The sequence below is a fragment of the Cricetulus griseus genome, unplaced genomic scaffold (genome assembly GCF_003668045.3).
Source record: "Cricetulus griseus strain 17A/GY unplaced genomic scaffold, alternate assembly CriGri-PICRH-1.0 unplaced_scaffold_9, whole genome shotgun sequence".
NCBI classification, from domain to species: domain Eukaryota; kingdom Metazoa; phylum Chordata; class Mammalia; order Rodentia; family Cricetidae; genus Cricetulus; species Cricetulus griseus.
This window is the reverse complement of record NW_023277432.1, coordinates 261,651-279,695: the sequence shown is the minus strand read 5'-3', so window position 1 is coordinate 279,695 and position 18,045 is coordinate 261,651. Positions and strand designations below refer to the sequence as shown.

The window sequence follows — 18,045 nt, the reverse complement described above, 5'->3', positions numbered from 1 at the left end:
TCTTGAAGCTTCCATGCAATGTGCATTACGAGACAGAGTCCTACAACACTTCATTAGCTGCCAGACCCAAAGCAATATCAGCATCTACAAATTGGATTAATATCCTCTAGTCAAGTACAGGTCACACAAGTTAGAAGAACATGTAGGAAAACTGAGGAAAAGACACAATTCTGCACCAGAGTTCATGCCAGCTATATGAAATACACATTGGTTTGTCTCCAGTGGATATACTCCATTCTTTCAATAACCTCCCAAATTATTTACAATCCAATTCCATACTCATCTCTATGTTGTAGCCTCCAATTTTAGAGGTATACCTGTGATCAAACAAAGTATACACCAATTGCCAGAAGTCCATGTGGCTCATCTGACCACAGAACTCTCCCACTCTCTCCACGCCCCTCAACACTATTAACAGATTCTCTCCTCTCTTCCATTATTACAGCTTCAAACTTTTGCAGATACTACCTGCTGGAACAAAGTACACACCTACTGCAAGATTTCCAGCAAGCAAATTGGGGTGAGAAGCCTTGATCAACCATAGGCTTTAAGATCAGAAGACCAGAGAGCAAATAGAAGCCAAGGAAAACACGGACAAAGAAAAACTGATAAATCAACACCAAGATTCACAATCATCTCAAATCAAGATAACTGGACACCAGCATAAAAACACAACCAACAGCCACCAGAGCAATAAGTCACTACCAGATCCTGTCTATTGTAATATAACAAGTAATGAGTATTCCAACACACGGGAAGCACAAATAAGACCAACTTTGTTAAGATGATAGAAGTCCTGAAAGTTGAAATGAATTAATCCCTGATATAATTCTGGGAAAGGATGAATGATATTCTGTTGCTGTGATTAAATGATCTAAGTAAATGCTATTCAAGTAATTTAGTTATTTTGTTGTTATCCTTAGGCAAGTGTTTATCTTTTGGGGAGCTTAGCAGAGAAACTCAAGTTAGGCACTGAAGGAAAAACATTTAGGACCATTGTTTCTTGATTTTCTCTTTTGCTAAGAGATATTGCCAACTCCCTGGAAGTCTTCTTCCCACATCAACCATCAGTCAAAACAATCTTTTTCAGGAAGAAATTTGACATTCTGATCTAAGAACACACTCAATTGATATTTGCTCAGATGACCCTAGGGTTTGTCATGTTGATACCTAAGGCTAATTAGGATACAGAGACAGTAATACATGAGAAGATATTAAAATCCAAACTGTATTTATTCTCAAAACAAAAACTAGAATTTTTTGACACTGGGATTTAAATTTTTGTGACCCTGTAATGCCTCCTTGTCCAGCTTATTAGGGGCCTGTTCTTCCATTTGGTGATGGGCCTGGTGGCTTGGAGTAAATCATGGGTAGATACTTTGTAATGGTTTGGAGCCAAATGTCTGGACAATCCTGACAAAGAAATGTATAAAATCCTAGCATCCAAACAAGGCTGGTTAGATTATACTTATCTTTGGGTGTTTCAGATTCATTCCTCCCACAGCTCAATTCTATTTAGGGAGACATTCTATTTCCTAAGCATTGGTAAATCCTTTATATCAACAATTCTACTCTCCTACATTATGGCATAAGAGAAATCTGCTACTCAACACATGAGATGCCTCTGGACAACCTGTACAAAATTAACGATGAATGGAGATTACATGTAAATGTCAAATGCAGAGTGTTGAATATCAAGAAAATACTGGAAAAACTAAGCATCTCTGAGATAGGCAAGCTGCTTTCCATGTATTCTACAAGAATTTTGTAGTTGTGCTGGGTGATAGTGGCAAACACCATTAATCCCAGAACTTGGGAGGCAGAGACAGGTGGATCTCTGTGAGTTCAAGGCCAGGCTGGTCAACAGAATGAGTGCCAGGATGGGCTCCAAAGCTCCACACAGAAACCTCCAAAAATCCAAAAAGAAAAACGAAAAAAAAAGAATCTTTAAGTTGACTAGAAACCTGCTCCTATATCCATCTCCCTGCTCATAATACTCTGATCAAATTAAGCCTGCAGAGCAAAATTAGTGAGAGACCTCCCCGTAGGTCAAACAATTTACATGGGCCAAATGGGATTTCCCAAGACAGGGAATCTGGCCTCACTCTCCCCACAGATACAAGGAGGACTCAACACACTGTCTGCCACACCTCAGCATCTGATCCTCCCCATCTGCAGACAGCATCCCCTAGCTCACCATTTTGTGGTTTTCCAGATCACTGAAGCTCTCAGCTCAGCTCCCTGTAGCAGCAACTGCACCACAGCAAACAAAACCGCTGTCTCCTCTTCAAAGTCAAGCCTGGTGAGCAGAAGAGCCCTGAACCTCTTCTGACTGGCAGGTCTCGTGGAGGGCCTGATTGGATAGTGAGGATTGAGTGACAAGAGCGCCTCCCATAGGGTTAGAGTGTGCTTAAAGACACAGTATTGTGGTTCCTGGCCATGCCTCCCACACAAGAAAAAATCCTTTCTCTAGATCTGCAACAATATTCATTTCAATAGCACTGGCCCCAGGCTAATTTGCAGACCCTGAAACCTTCCTGGTCTCCATAGGAACTTCCCGTGTCTTCCTGGATATAATTCAAAAGTTTCTACACACCAACGAACCTCTCTGACGATGCAGCAAACCAAATGATACCAAATCAAAATGAATTAGGAAAAGCTCACGTGGGAGACACAGCGCGGGGATGGAGCAGATCATTCCACAGCCTCCCTTTCCTCATTACAATTCCCCCTCCCTCCCCTACCCTCCCTTCATCCCCTGCCCTCCATTTCCTCCATCCCTGTGTCTTCAACCCCCTTAAAAAATCACAAAATCCTACCTGTGTCCTAGGTCTTCTAAAATCCCAGGAAGAAAGCCCAGAGGCAGGCGGGCGAAAGAGTGGTTGCTTGGGAGCGCAGGGCACACTGGGAAATGTAGTCCAGGGCGAGTTCTCTGCAGGGAGCGGGAAAACTTCTCTAAGAACTGCTGACTCCCCAGGCTGGATTTGCAAGTGAATGAGCAAGTGAGTCAGTGAATCAGTGACTCAGAGAGCTGAGCCTTCCTGTGAATTGACTGCAGGCTGCAGTCAGGTGACAGCAGTCAAGTCAGTGATGCAGTTTACAAAGGGGAGTTGGCGAGTAGGGTGGGGCAAGAATGGTGATGAATGGGGGTGTTCATTCAAGAGCTCGCCTGCACCTGCATGCTAACTCCCGCCTGGGGGTCCATGAACAAGAAATCGAAGGAACGAACGAATGAATGAATAAATTAATAAACAGATGAATGGATGATTCGGGTGCAGCCTCGGCGGCGGCAGTAGGCGGGCACTGGGGCAAGCCATGAGGGAAGCAAGGAGGGAGCCCAAAAAGGGCAAGTGGATGGGCTCTGGGCTCTAGGGGTATGTGGGGGGGGGTTAATGAGTTAAATAGCTGTTATTGTATGTTACATAATAAAGAATGTCTATAATTGAATACTAGGTTTTCTATTAATAACAGATGATGAGCAATTTCACAAGCCTATGTATAATACTATCTTGTATAATGGAAATTTGTCATGGTTTCTCAAATTTCCTCTCTAAAGGGTCGTGAATCATTTATTGACCAAGATTTTGTTTCTATAGCTGTGAAGAGACAACATGTATATGGCTAATATTTTATTTTATTTTTTGAGACAGGTTTTCTCTGGGGCTTTGTAGGCTGTCCTGAAACTAGCTCTTGTAGACCAGACTGGTCTCAAATGAACAGAGATCCACATGCCTCTGCATCCTGGGTGCTGCGATTAAAGGCATGCACCACTACACTCTGGCTATCGCTAATTTTTTTAAAGGAAAAACATTTAATTGGGTGGCTTACATTTTTAAAGTTTTATTAAGTATCTTCATGCTGCAACATGGTAGAATGCAGGCAGAGATGGAGCTATAGATGGAGCTGATCATTATAGATCTTGACCACTGTCAATTGGAAGTGGTCTGGGACACTGTTCATGGCTTCAGCATATATAAGATCTCAGAATGCACACCCCCAGTGACACACTTGCTTCTGTAAGTCCATACCTACAGCAACAAACCAACCTCATAACAGTGCCATTCCCTGTGAGCTCATGGGGGGTCTATCACATTTAGACTAGCACAGGTTCTATGCATTAAGGTCCACAATGAAGTATGATATGTCCTTTTGTGTGAGTAAACAATAAACCCATCCTACTGAGAAATACCAAATTTTAAGTTTGTTTTCACATCAGAATTCACTAGTCTATGATATTTTTGCTGGGGTACACCTAAGGCCCTGGGACAAATTACATGAAGTATTCAACTTTCATTTCTCACAATTTGAGAATAACTAACACATTGTTTATTATTGTCGGATTGGACAGAGAGGCTAGTGAGGAAATTTTTTGACACCAGTTATAATTTTGAGAAGCAAATGCTTCTCAACTTTGTTTACAGTGACTTGCACATGTTAAACTATTATTTTTCCTGGATTTACATGAGCCTTAAGATAAGCCATTCCATTATTAATTCTATGGCATTCTACTATATTTTTGATATTAGTGGTCAAACATATATGTGAATCAGAGCACTGATTGCAATGAGAATAGTAAATAAACATTTTTAGACATGTAAAAGAAGCTTAGTCAGTACAACTATGACACCTAAAACTGTCCCCAAAAGGCAAACATAGTGAAACACATACTCTTGACTATCAGACTCAGTACTAGAACCCCACGACACCAGTGATCTTTACATTCCTTCATTCGAGAATATTATCTTTTTGAAAGACAAAACAAAATCTGCCTCAGCATACCTTTGCAGATTTCTAGTTTGGCAAATTATATGTAATCCAGTGAAAGACATCTGTTAGTCTTATGGATTCGTGTCGATTGAATGTCAATGTTGTTTGATGAACAACTTTGTGGTTTAAGAAACTTTTGTTGCAATATAATCTTTATCATTTTCAATGGTCACTGGGATCCCCTCCACCTCCCCCCATGGAAACAAAAGCAAAAAACTCTTCCTTGATGAAACACATATTTTGGTATTTATTCTGAGCTCAAGGTATCTCTAAATTATATAGATTGGTTTATTTTAGCAGTTTCTTTTTTATCTAATATCTTCTAATGCTGTTGTTTCTTGTTCAGTAGCAATTGAGAATATAAATATATGATAAAAATATAAATCTATGATTTAAATATATAATATAAAAATATGAATCTATGATTTAATCTATCCCTGGAAGTCTTAATTACCCTTTTAGTTTACTGAACATATCTCTTAAGGAACCTCATAAAGTGTTAATATAAGTAATCTATTTTTTGTTTTGGTTTTTGAGGCAGGGTTTCACTGTGGCTTTGGAGGATCTTTTGCAAAGAGCTCCTGCAGACCATAATGGTCCCAAACTCACAAAGATCTGCCTACAACTGTTCCCTGGGTGCTGATATTAAAGGTTTTCACGAACAGCACTTGGTGTAAGTAATATTTATTAAGAAAAAATCTGAAGTCAGATATGGGTGTAAGAACGTGAAAGATCAGAGAAGCAGTTGATCAGCCATCAGTGTGTCCTATCTCTTCCATTTCTCAATCTAAAACAGAGAAAGCACCTCTCTCAGCCCCTCCATACTAATTCCTGTCTCCAATCTTTCCACAGTTTTCCAACCCTCTATGATATATTTTGGTCAGTTAACTGGTAGCTCTGGTCTCTGATGCCACAAAGCTTTATTATAAAAATATGGTCAAAATTCCACAGAACCCCCAGGACTTCTTATCTATCTCACATGTTTGCTACTTCCCTTCCTCATATGAAAGTGTCCATGACAGATGTCTCATAGCATGGATATCTCAACATCTCGTCGTCTCAAATACAACACAGCTTCATCTTCACTGCTTCATGCAATGAAATCTCACAAACTCTTCACTTGGGCTCTGTCCAAGACATAGATGTGTACCATAATGAAGAACTGACAACAGAGGAAGAATCCATCATCTTTATATTTTGAATCTTTATTGTTTGTATAGTCAGTTAAAAATTAGGTGAATCTGCCATGATTTTGTGTACCTACCAAGTTTTAATCAAACTTGCCAGTTTTTGAATAATGTTGCTCCTGAGAAAACGAATTACTTTGCCTACTCCTTCAGTAAGGTAAGGGCATTGCTGGATAGAGTTGTAACCTGGGATACCTTCTTAGGCTTTCAATGAAGAGCAGGGCCCTTTGTCTTTTTTTTTCTCCAAATTAGAATAAGAGCATATATTCCCTCCTCCCAACAGTTTATTTATGAGGATAGTAGCAATCTCTTCAGTTTTTAAACCCAAGTTAGTCTCCAGAACATTTCAAAAAAATTGTTTTGGTAATGATGTCTCAACAAAAAACCTTTCCATTTGTAGTGTCATTAAACTGACTAGTATAAAAAATTATATATACTGTAATTTGAAAGGCCTTTTGGACTGTGGCCTGGCTGCTGGTGCATCTTGAGAGAGATCTAACATCACTGGAAAAGGGGAAAAGGAGATTGATTTCCATTCCTGTGTGCATGCAACAAGCAGGAAAACAGCAAAGTTACTCCAACTAGCTTGTACTCAGCTGTGCTTTCTGCAAGCAGAAGATACATGCAATGAGTTTTTAAGATTTGGAGTATTTGAGCTTAGTGAAGGATTTGAGTTTCCCAGTTGAGATGGCCCATTTACTGGGCTTCCTTTACATTTCAAAATACCAGTACACTTCCAATTGTCCATGTAATTAGCTTTCCACAACCTCATGCAGCCGTCATCTCCTGCGGATGCTAGCACTGTTCCTGTTATGTTCCAAATCACCCACCAGACCTGAGAGTTGTGATTAGCAAACTGAGCCAATTTATGGATTTCAAGTTTTGTGGGACCACCAGAAGAGGTAAGTTCTTTACTCACAGGTTTTAATGTGAAAATTCTTACATCTTTCGTGGCTATTGCCAGGATATGGAAAGATCTCCCCAAATTTGGAGCAAAGGCAATATCATGAACAGGATCTGTGACTGTCATAAGAGTTTCTGCTTTTGTGTATTTCCTGGTGTTTTCATTGTACTCAAAAATCTGAACATGGGCCATTATGGTTCGTCTGCTGTCATTACTTCCCACTGCGATCATGGGGTAATGAGCAGGAGAGATGGAAGTGTTCCAAGAAATACAGCCACAGCTCAGCTTACATGAGATCTCGTGCTGTAGAGACCACTGGCTGAGATTCATAACATCTGGGGCCTCATATATTCTTACTATGCCGTCTGCTGAACAGGTTGCTAACATTAGACCCATATGTTTGGAAGCAAATTTCACATCAGTAACAAATGTTCTACTGTCCAGTAGAGTTGTCCTCTTCACCCAGTGACTCTGTCCTCGAATATTATCATTTGATTCTCCTACTATTTCTTTTCAAAGAGCTGTTGTTTGGTCAACAGAACAGGAAGCCAAAACCTGTCCAAATTCAGGATGAGCCCATGTCACAGGCCATACACATCCACTATGTGTCTTCCAACTAGCAGTACAATGTAAATCTCCGCTTTCTCTTTTATTCCAGACCTTGATGCTCTGGTCGCTGGAGCAGGTGGCCATCCAGCACCCAAGGAAGTCGAAAGACATGTCATGCATGAGGACTTCGTGGTCCTCTGCGATGTTGTGCACCACAAACATGGCCTCCGCTACTGTCTGCCTGCCCCACCTCCCAGAAGATGGTGAAGGTACCAGCAGACCCCAGACCACCTCAGAAGTGCTTATGGCACATCAGCCCACATCACCCCTCGTGCCACTGGGCCCTTTCTTTAATGGTGTTAAAAGCATTCAAAATTACTGTGTCTTTTCCATCAATGTATTGTTATAAGAAATTACTAGTACTCCTTTCTTAACAAAACAGAGACATTCATATCATCCTTGTTGTGTCCTTTTCACTGTAGATATGAAAGAGTCAACAATAAAAACCATTAATAGACACAATATTATGTCTAAGACATCAGCACAATAATCTTAAAGATAACCTTACTCACTTTTTGGAATCCGTAGAGATTAACAAAGATTTGGAGCCAAAATAACTCACAAATGAAATGTAGTTGAGTTTTTCATGAAATCTTCTAAGAACCTGTGCTTACTTGCCAGTCCAAAATCACCCAATACATTCAAAAAAGAAATGAAGCCAGGATCGGCCTAGAGGGCCACAGCAAGACAAGGATATGACTGTTTTATTGAGGAAACAGATATTTTATATTGTCATCAGAAACATAAAATAGAGGCCATTTCCAGGTTCAATACAGCTGCAGTTGCCAGGATACTATGAAAATTGTAAGCCATGCAGGGTATATAAGATTAATATCTAAGAAAAAAATTTTGTTAGGCTTACATACTTCCTTGATTACTAAGAAAGCATAGAGAATACAGATTATCCTGAATGCCTCCCTACCTGATGGAGAGCATCAGCCCATCAGGAACCTGAATGTACATTGTGTCCTAGGAGACATGGGCTTTATCCTGAATATCCTATGACAAATGTCTCTCAAGGCAGGTAGATCAGTCCAACTGCATGGTGCCCTGCAGATAATTTTACCCACTGAAATCCTGACTCTGACATTCAGGGTCTGCCAATATTCTCAAAATTCCCATCTTTCATGTCCTACAACAACAGCACTATGGAGAGCTTTCATGTCTTTTGCCATTTCAAGTCTCGATATCTTCAACATTCTTTGAAAAGTCAACATTCTTATGTCCTTTACAGCAAAAAATTAACTTATAAAGTAGCATCCAACATTCTTCAGTTTTGCAGTGATTAAATTAAGCTAAGTAACAGCTACTCTGGGAATGAACTGATTTTGTTGTTACCTTAGGCCAGTGTCTAATTTTATGGGAGCTTACAATAGAAACTCAAGTTAGTCACTGAAGGTAAAACATGCCGAACCATTGTTTCTAATTTTCTCTTTAGCTTTGTTATGAACTTGTGCTCAGCTAGCTCTCTTAGCCAGTCCAGTCACACTTGCTCAGAGACATTGCCAACTCAGTTGAATTCTTCTTCTCATGTCAGTCATCAGTCAATACAATCTTTTTCAGGCAGAAATAAGACATTCTGATCTAAGAACACACTCAAGAGATGTTTGCTCAGATGATCCTAGGTTTTGTCATGTTGATACCTGAGGCTAATTAAGAGATAGATACAGTAATTTATGAGGTTTTAAAAATCCAAAGCTTCCGGGAGTTGGTGGAATATTTCTTTAATCCCAGCACTCAGGAGACAGAGGCAGGTGGATCTCTATGAGTATGAGGTCAACCTGGTCTCAGAGTGAGTGCCAGGATAGATTGCAAAGCTATAGAGAAACGTGTCTCAAAACAAAACCAAAACAAAAATACAAAGGAAATGCATTAATCACATCAATATCTGCAGTAGTAAGACTCAAACATCAAGATAGCAACAACTGGTAAACACGGAAATGCCAAGAAATGGGAAGAGGCAATAATCTTACATAAGGAAGAAAAAAAACTGAAACTGAGTCTCCACAAAAACTTTCTAACAATACAAACCTTAAGGAACTGATAACATAAGAAATTTTATGTAGAAAATTTGGGGAATGTCCATAAATATAAACAAAAATGAATATAATTACATTGCAATTTTTGATTACAGAAAAACAGTGCACAGATTCAAATAATATGAGGACTAGTCTTGTCCCAAAGATACAACAATCAAAAATATATAAAACACAGTTTGAAGGAATTAGGAAAAGTCAAGAAATAAAGCAGGGAAAATAAGCCAACTTTTAATCAAAAGACCAAAGAAAACATAGGGAAGGAAAGGCATGATCTTGACCAATGTAATCATCTCCCTATATTTCTGTGTGTATAGAAATTATATTAACACAAACTTCAAAACTTTCACAAAATTATCTGGAAGTGACACTTGATATGTAGTTTCTGACACTTGACCAACTGATATTTCTTCCAAAAACAGAATCCCTGTCCCGACATGCAGGATGTCAACCTGGGGCAAGAGAGTCAGGGATAGGGAATGGGGACAAGAGACACAGAAAGAACAACCACAGGACAGGATTCTGATCAAGTGGCAAACTTTATTTTTCTGAGGCTAGCTTATATAGTCAGTAGAGCAGGATATGGGGAGGGGTAGAGTTGATTGTGTGTGCACCAGGTGTTAGTGTAGGCAGGATATTAGAAAAAAGAAGATGTTTGTCAGGGTAAAGAGTTTATGAGTAAGAGGTCCAGGAAGGGTTGCCCAGGTGACTGAGCCTGTGGGTGGAGGACAGGGTCAACTTGTTTCTATTCTTGAGCTGAGGTTCTAAGGAGCTGCTATATAAAGGTTAATATACACCTATGTGGCTGGCCAAGAATGGCCTAAGATCTCCTGCAAAGCACTGACATCTTTGGCTCCCAACAAATCCCCATGCTCTAGAGCACTCTATGGAAATTGAGGTGATCTATTGCTATGTACCAGCACTTCCTTGTAATAATTCCTACTTCTTTCAGGTAAATGCAGCCCCTCTGATGCTCAATCACAAAACAGCATAGAGAAATAATTTAAATAACTTAAAATCTGCTTCTACAGATTATGACACAAAACATGGATCTTGTCCTAACTACCTGCTAAATACCATGCACACTTCAGTAATCTCTGAACTTCAGAAACATCTTTTCTCCCTGGAACTGAATTTCATTGAAGCACACCATTGCATTTAGTTGTAGCAGCAAGTTACAAGCATTCTAATCATGTATTGGTGAAAGACGATGCACATCACCATTTTCATATAAGTTCCTAAACTCTTTGCAATATTTGTAATAAAAACATGAAAATGGAATGCAATATTCAGAACTCCTAGAAACCAGAATTTCAGTTTTCTAATCTTCCTTCCCACTGCCACCAAAAGCAGTACCCATATGTGAACACTTGACATTGATACTGCAAGATTTATATCCTACAATGTCATGGCTTCACTTTCTCCCATTACCCAGTAAAACCATTATGGGAGGCATGTAGGACAAAGGCCACTGCCCAGGTCTCCACATGAATCAAAAGAACTATATAATGGCTCACAGTCCATCCAAATAACAACAGGATTGAAATCTCACTTGGTGATGGTGGCACAAGCCTTTAGTCCCAGCCCTTGGGAAGCAGAGCCAGTAATGTCTCTGTGAGTTAATCACCAACCTGGTCTGCAAGCTGAGTCCCTGTGAAGCCATGACTTTTACACAGGGAAACCCTGTCTTGAAAAACAAGCAGTAAATAACTAACTAAAGAAATAAATGTAATGATAGCTCAGCAGACCTTCTCTGAACACCATGGTATAGCTTGTGATGTATCTTGCAATTCATTTCAGCAAAGGCAGAAGAAACCATGACAAGAAGCCACAAATTACCTGACACTAGTAGTTTTGACTGCTAACATCCCCATCCAAAGAAAAATAGCCCAAATTGGCAAGGGCCACCCTGCAAGGAGTCATATTAGCAGCTTCCCTAATGTGTGATCAGAGATCAAATAACTCTGACAGCAAAGAACTTCCAGCTCTGCCCTTTCAGGACTATAGACAGAGCCCTAGTCTAAAAAGTTTGTAATTTAGTAGACACACCTCCTCTGTCATAGAGCACATCCTGTTACTCATCCAAAGCACAGAGTCCTTTTTGTGCACATTCCATTACACTAAATTTCCTGTGCAGGAATCCCATCGCCTCAGATCTGGGAAACCCTGGAGCAAACACAGGTCACATTCGCAAAGTAACTGTTATTGCTGTGTAACTGAGTTAGAGAAAAAGAGGCCATTAACTCAATACAATGGGGTATTGATAGGTCTTGGAGGCAGAGAAGACAATGGGAATATAATGCATTTATAATCTAAAAAACCTCCATGTGAATGCTGGGAATTGTTTCTGGGTCTTCTGCTGTTGAAAACTGTGCTTTAAACCATGGAACCATCTCTCTAGCATTACATTTTTTCCATAATAAATTAAATCTAGTCACTTTGCACTTTTCAAATATATTCCTTTTAGCCACCTTATATCTTCCTTCTAGATAACATTTGCAAGCTTCTGATAGCCACCATTATACACACATCCTCTAGGGGAATACCTTATAAACAATATAAATTTTGTATCTTTCTTTGTTTCATATATGACTTTTTGTTATCCTCTAGGCTTTCACACATTGCTGCAAATTGTAGCCTTTCATCTTTTTCAGGTCTACACATGTTACATTATTCCTCTATGATCTTCATTGTTTCGGGAAGTTGGAAGTGATAGCTCTCATTTCATTTGCTGTTCTAGTAACTTGAGTCTTTTTTTTCCCTGAAGATTGGCAGTTTGATTACACTTTTCAAAGGAAGCATATTGTTACATTGTTGCTATTCTACATTATTGTTTTATGCAAACTGCATGAGGCTTTATTGTTGTTTTAATGAGCTAACCCCATGTTAGCTCAGGTCTTTCATCCACCCACCGTGGCGGGTGGCTAGAAAAGACAGCTTGAAGAGTCTGCAAAGAGATCTCATAGAGCAGCCTAAGGGGAGTTTCTAGGGATATGCACAGGCTCAGGATTGGTGTGCTTCCAGGCTTGGAGGGCTTGCCCTGTGCTGATTGGTTAACTGGTTGTTATGGCCCATAGGCCCTCACAGTGTGGTTGCTATGCTCTGCGCATCATTGCTGTGCACTTGTCCAAAAAGCACACACAGAGCCATAAAGCATAGCACCACCAGCTAACTTCTGATTGGTTCCTTGCCAAGAGGCAGGCATCTGACTTTCTAGTGACTAGGACATGGTCAGACAAGCATGTGTTCGGCTGTTATCTGAATTATTTTTTATTGTATATCATTAGTTTCTTCCCTGATCGTTTTCCTAGCTTTTGTAGTACAGCTCATGGTAAGTCCAACCAGGCATAAATTCCTTATACTCAGCTCCTCCTCAATTTTGTATATCAAACAAGTCAGAAAACCTCACAAGTCCCATAGTTATACATTTAGATCTGCACCTCTCTTCTTGCTGCCCTTGCCATGATGTGAGTTCCCAGGTCCTTCATGTGTGTTCTGGGAAGAAATTCAGGATACTTATGCCTGCTGACATCCATCCTGCATGTCTCCCTGCTCACACCTTTACCTGTTGTTTAGCCATGTCATCCTATGGTCTGATATGTTTTGAAAACTTGAGGAATATAAACCCATGTCTGAAGGCTACCTGCTTGTTCTCTCCAGTTGCCAAAACTCCTTCCACGTAGATCCAAAGAGAAAGAAATGTCATTTCTCCTGGGTGCTGTCCCTGTGAGAGCACTGTTGCTATGACATTTCATTCTGAGGTCTAGGGACAACTTCCTAGATGGTCAATTAAACTGGGCTAATGAACACTGTTTATAGTAGTCTTCATAAACATACAGATGTCCTGCTGGGAAGCAAGCTCATAACTGACTGCTCTTGGGTTTTCTTATACAATTAGGGAGGACTATGTGACTCATATCCTAGGAGTTCCTTATTCTCCCATGAGTAAATATTAGTTGTTCCATACATGTAATAGAACAAGCTTCAGAGCCCTTAAGCTTAAGGGAGAAACAACTCTGCTGACTTCTCTCTACCTTCAGGATTCTCAGCAGGTGCCCACTGGTACTTATTTATCGTTCTCTGTTTTTTTTTTTTTTGCAATATATTTTACATTCCAATCCCAGTTCCCTCTCCCAATCCCCAACTTCTCCTTGGATAAAGGAAGGCCTCTGCTTTTCAGGTTTCCTAAGTCTGCACATTATCTCTTTGAGGCAGGACCAAGGCACCTCCCCACCCACCCATACACACTTTATCTAGCCTGAACAATTTATCTCTCTATATAGAATAGGTTCCACCATGTGAGTTTGTAAATTTGTGTTTGATTCAATAGAAATCAAGCTGGCAAAAATAAAAGCACAATAAAAGTCAGATATAAAAAGGTTTGGCAAAATACTGGACAGGCAGAAAGAAGAAATACATACATACATACATACATACATACATACACACACAGACAGACATCTTCAATGATTGAACATGGTCAAAACTGTAATTGATTATTGTTTTAATTATGTTGTCTACTAACAACAGAGTACCGAGGGTATACAGCACTCACAGAGCATCTCCACTCAGTCTAGCTGTGACTCCTCAATGACCATGTAGTCAGTGGCTGCCATATTGGGCAACACCCAAAGGGTATGCTTACCTACACAATTTTCAACAGGTGACTAATTTTCTCTCAAATTTGTCTGATTTCTTTCTTTTATGCTTCTATCTTTCTTCCTTTTTCTTTATTTCTTTTGTATGTAGATATGAAACATTTCAAATATATTAAGAACTTGAGATTTATCTCAAGTTAGCGTTAGTTTCTAGTAGCTGAGATAAATATACCAATGAGAAAAGCTGAAGAACCAAAAAGGGCAGAGATTAGGAGTGTCCAGTCAATGGTCATGCCAATTCAAAAACAAAAGTCCCACCATGAAGAGGATAAGAGGTCATTAATTCTAGATCCAAACATGTATGATCTATATGACCCAGGTACAGATTTCCCCGAATTCTGTTTTCCAGTAAGGCAACAGTTTCATGAAGTTTCATAGAAACAAAATGAAGAAGGATATACATTAAAACACTTTTAAAACACTTTGGTGAAAGCCCTCTGAATGTAGGTGCCAATTGGGAGGCCTGTGTTCCAGTAAAACAAGTGATTATCCAAAGTATACAAATGGAATTTGGTAGACCATTCCATAAGGAGGGATGCTCTCTCAACTCAGATAAATTGAGCAGAGTCGAGCCCCTCCCCCAAATTATATGACAGACTTTGAAATAAATCCCCCAATGGAAGGCCTCACCGTCCTTGGAGTTTGCATGGGGATTAGATGAGGAGGTCGGTTGGGGGTATGGGAGGTCAGGAGGGAGAGAGACTAGGGATTGATATGAAAAATGATTGTTACTAAACTAAATAAAAATCAATTAAAATAAAATAAAATACTTTGATGAAACTCAGGGTATATGGGTTAGAGCAGAGTATGCAGAGCCTACAGAATGCTGGTGGTGCACACCTTTAGTCCCAGCACTTGGGAGGCAGAGGCAGGTGGATATTTGTGAGTTCAATGCCAGCCTGGTTTACAGAGGGAGTCTCAGGACGACCTGCAAAGCAATACAGAGAAACCCTGTCTCAAAAAACAAAACAAAAATGTGTGGAGAGACGTTTTACAAGCCTTCAGCTTGGTAGAAACAAGGCTTTGTCAGCTAGTACATTTCAAATTGTTTTCTGTATTATTATAAGAGTTTTATATCAGACAAAATGGTGGACAAAAATGGCATGATGGTTTGAATGGGAATATATTTAGAGGATCATGTATTTGAATGCTTCATCATTAGGGAGTGGCTTTGCTTGGGAGGGAATAGGAGATGTGACCTTATTCCAGTGGGAGTGGCTTTGTTAGATGAGCATGTCACTAGAGGCTGGATTTGTGGTTTAGTAGCCCAATCTAGGCCGTGTCTCTCTCTGCTGGCAGTAGATGTGGATATAAAACTCTCATTTTCTCCCAAACCATGTCTAACTGTGGAATGCCATGCACCCCACCATGAGTATAATACACTAAACATTTTAAAGATTTGTCATGTTCCCTGTGTCTCTTCATAAAATTGAGCACTAAGATAAATGGCTACTACTCGGCCTAAAGATAATGCAAGATAAATTGTTATTAGGCCCTCTACCTGTGTCATCCCAACCTCTCCAAAAATCAGTGAAGTTTTAATAGATTAATCAGCCTTTCGGAATGCCCAATGAAGGTGTGGCTTCCTTCTGGGAATGTCTGTTCACAGTTGCTTAGTCCTGGACCCTTAGGAAGAAAATTTCAATGGCTGGAGTAAGGTACTGACAAACTTCTTCATGTCATGATTTCCAGAAAGCAAAGGAAAGAAATACAGGAAAGACAAGGGAAAGATGTAACTTAAAAGATACATTTCCAGTGATCTATTTCCTCCAACTAGGCCCCAGCATATAAAGAACCCATAACCCCACAAATAGCACAATTATCTGGGGAACCAGGCATTAACCACATGAGCCTATGGGAACTTTTTGTGACCAAACTGTAAAAATGGCCACACACTCCACACCTAGAATTCACAATTGTTAGCCACTTTGTAACTCTGTCTCATCACATATCAACCAGCTTGTCCAACATCTATCAACTTTTAGCACTGTGTTTTTAATACCAGTTTTTCAGTAGATATCTGTGGGACCTAGGGAGATGGTAAAGCATTGTGTGTGACCATGGAAAACTGATTTTGGATTCCCAACATCAACATTAAAATTCAGATTGTGGAGACCTATGCTTGTACCCAACAGAGGGGAACATGGAGACAAGATGATCCCTTTTGTTGACATTACAGATTGGGATAATCTGTAACTCCAATGTGAGACCCTATCTCAAAAAAATAAATAAATAGACAAGAGTGATTAAGGATGACATTCATATCAACCTCTGGCCTCTACACACACACATCTCCTGCACACCGTTTGCAGTCCATTCCCTATGCTACACGAAACTACCATAAAAGACAATACCAAAACAAAACAATGACCAAAAATTGGGGTTTGGAAAAGGCTGAGAATACAGGCATGCTAATTTTGTGAGACTAAGTACCTTAGTTTGAGTCCAGGAATCCATTCTGTAAAGAAAATGTAAGAAAAAAGGTTTGATGGAAAGGAAGTGTAAACCCGGCAATGGGAATGCAACATTGGGGACAGTTGTGTCTGTGAAGTGGGTTGTCTACTCATCCTAGCCCACATTGAAAGATCCAGGGAAAGCAAAGACCCTATCCCTCAAAAAGTCAATATAAAATTTGGGTGACACCACACTAATTTACTTTCTGGTTTGTATTTCGAATTTGTCTCTCTTTCCATCACCTCTTGGTGCCAGAAATAGATCATAGTTTTCTTCCATGTACTTCAGGATGACTTTCTAATATATGGGCAAATGTTGTCGGGGCCTCGACTTGATTCTTTATTCTGTATGCTTAACAAAGAGAAACAAGAATTTTGATGCTCCACAGGAAAGTGCCTTGAATTACAAGCAAGCTTTTAAAATAGTATTTATATATTCTGCACATTGGTCATGTCCATGTGTCTTGGCCTCTTTAAACACTTGGTCAAGTAGTCAACATATTTCGTTACTAAAATTTCTTTACATTATTAGGTTTTCTTTAACTATTTTATTATACTTTATTTATTTTTACATTGTATGTATATTAATACACCTCTTATGCCTGTTGCACATGTATCTGGAAAAGAGATGATACCTTCCAGAGACCAAGAGACCAACTGTCAGTTACCACGTCATTTCTGGGAATTGAACTCAAGTACACAAATTTGGTGGCAAGTGTCTTTACTCACCACGGCATCATACAGACCCCATTTTCTTTATTGATTATTTTTCCATATGCTCTGTTCTCTATTTACATTATTAATTACAAAACTATATTTGAGTTTTGAGCATGGTGGGTTGTGTCTTCTAGGACTTGTAAGTCTGGTGCAGAAAGATTACAGTCTCAAGTCAATTTAGGGCATATCTTGGTTTCCAGGCCAGGCTGGAATACACAGAAAAAGGAGGTCTCAAATAACCAAAAAGAAAAAGAAGAACACATTTGATTCCCACGCCTTTCTTATCCTCTTATTGAATTGAATGGTTTCATTTTCTGACTTATATGCAGTGTACTAGATTGAGTCCCAAATGAGAAACAAACATCATGGGCTAGCAGGATGAATCAGTTGGATAAGGATGCTTACCCCCAAATCTCAAGATTTTATGTGTGTCAGAACCCACATGTTAGACAGATAAATGGACTGCTGAAAATTGTCCTAAAACATACACACACACACACACACACACACACACACACACACACACACACCATCAGCAGCAACAAATATGTAAAACTTTTTAAAACTCAAGGTGAATACATTGTCTTTGTTCTGCTTGTCATAAGTGAGGTACTTTCTACTATCTCCCCTTTGGAGTCCAGTGACTTCATTGTAGTGAAATCATCACTTATCTACTTAATTTCATTACTTGTTCACTAAATGGAGGGATTTCAA

The 18,045-nt window shown here is 39.6% G+C and overlaps 1 protein-coding gene across 1 annotated transcript; it reads right to left on the bottom strand.

The window, feature by feature from the left end:
- Positions 1 to 6,546: 6,546 nt before the first annotated feature.
- Positions 6,547 to 7,629, bottom strand: LOC100773686 (nucleoporin SEH1-like). Its single transcript, XM_035453934.1, is given in 1 exon segment — positions 6,547 to 7,629. A coding segment is annotated over 1 exon segment (1,083 nt).
- Positions 7,630 to 18,045: the final 10,416 nt, after the last annotated feature.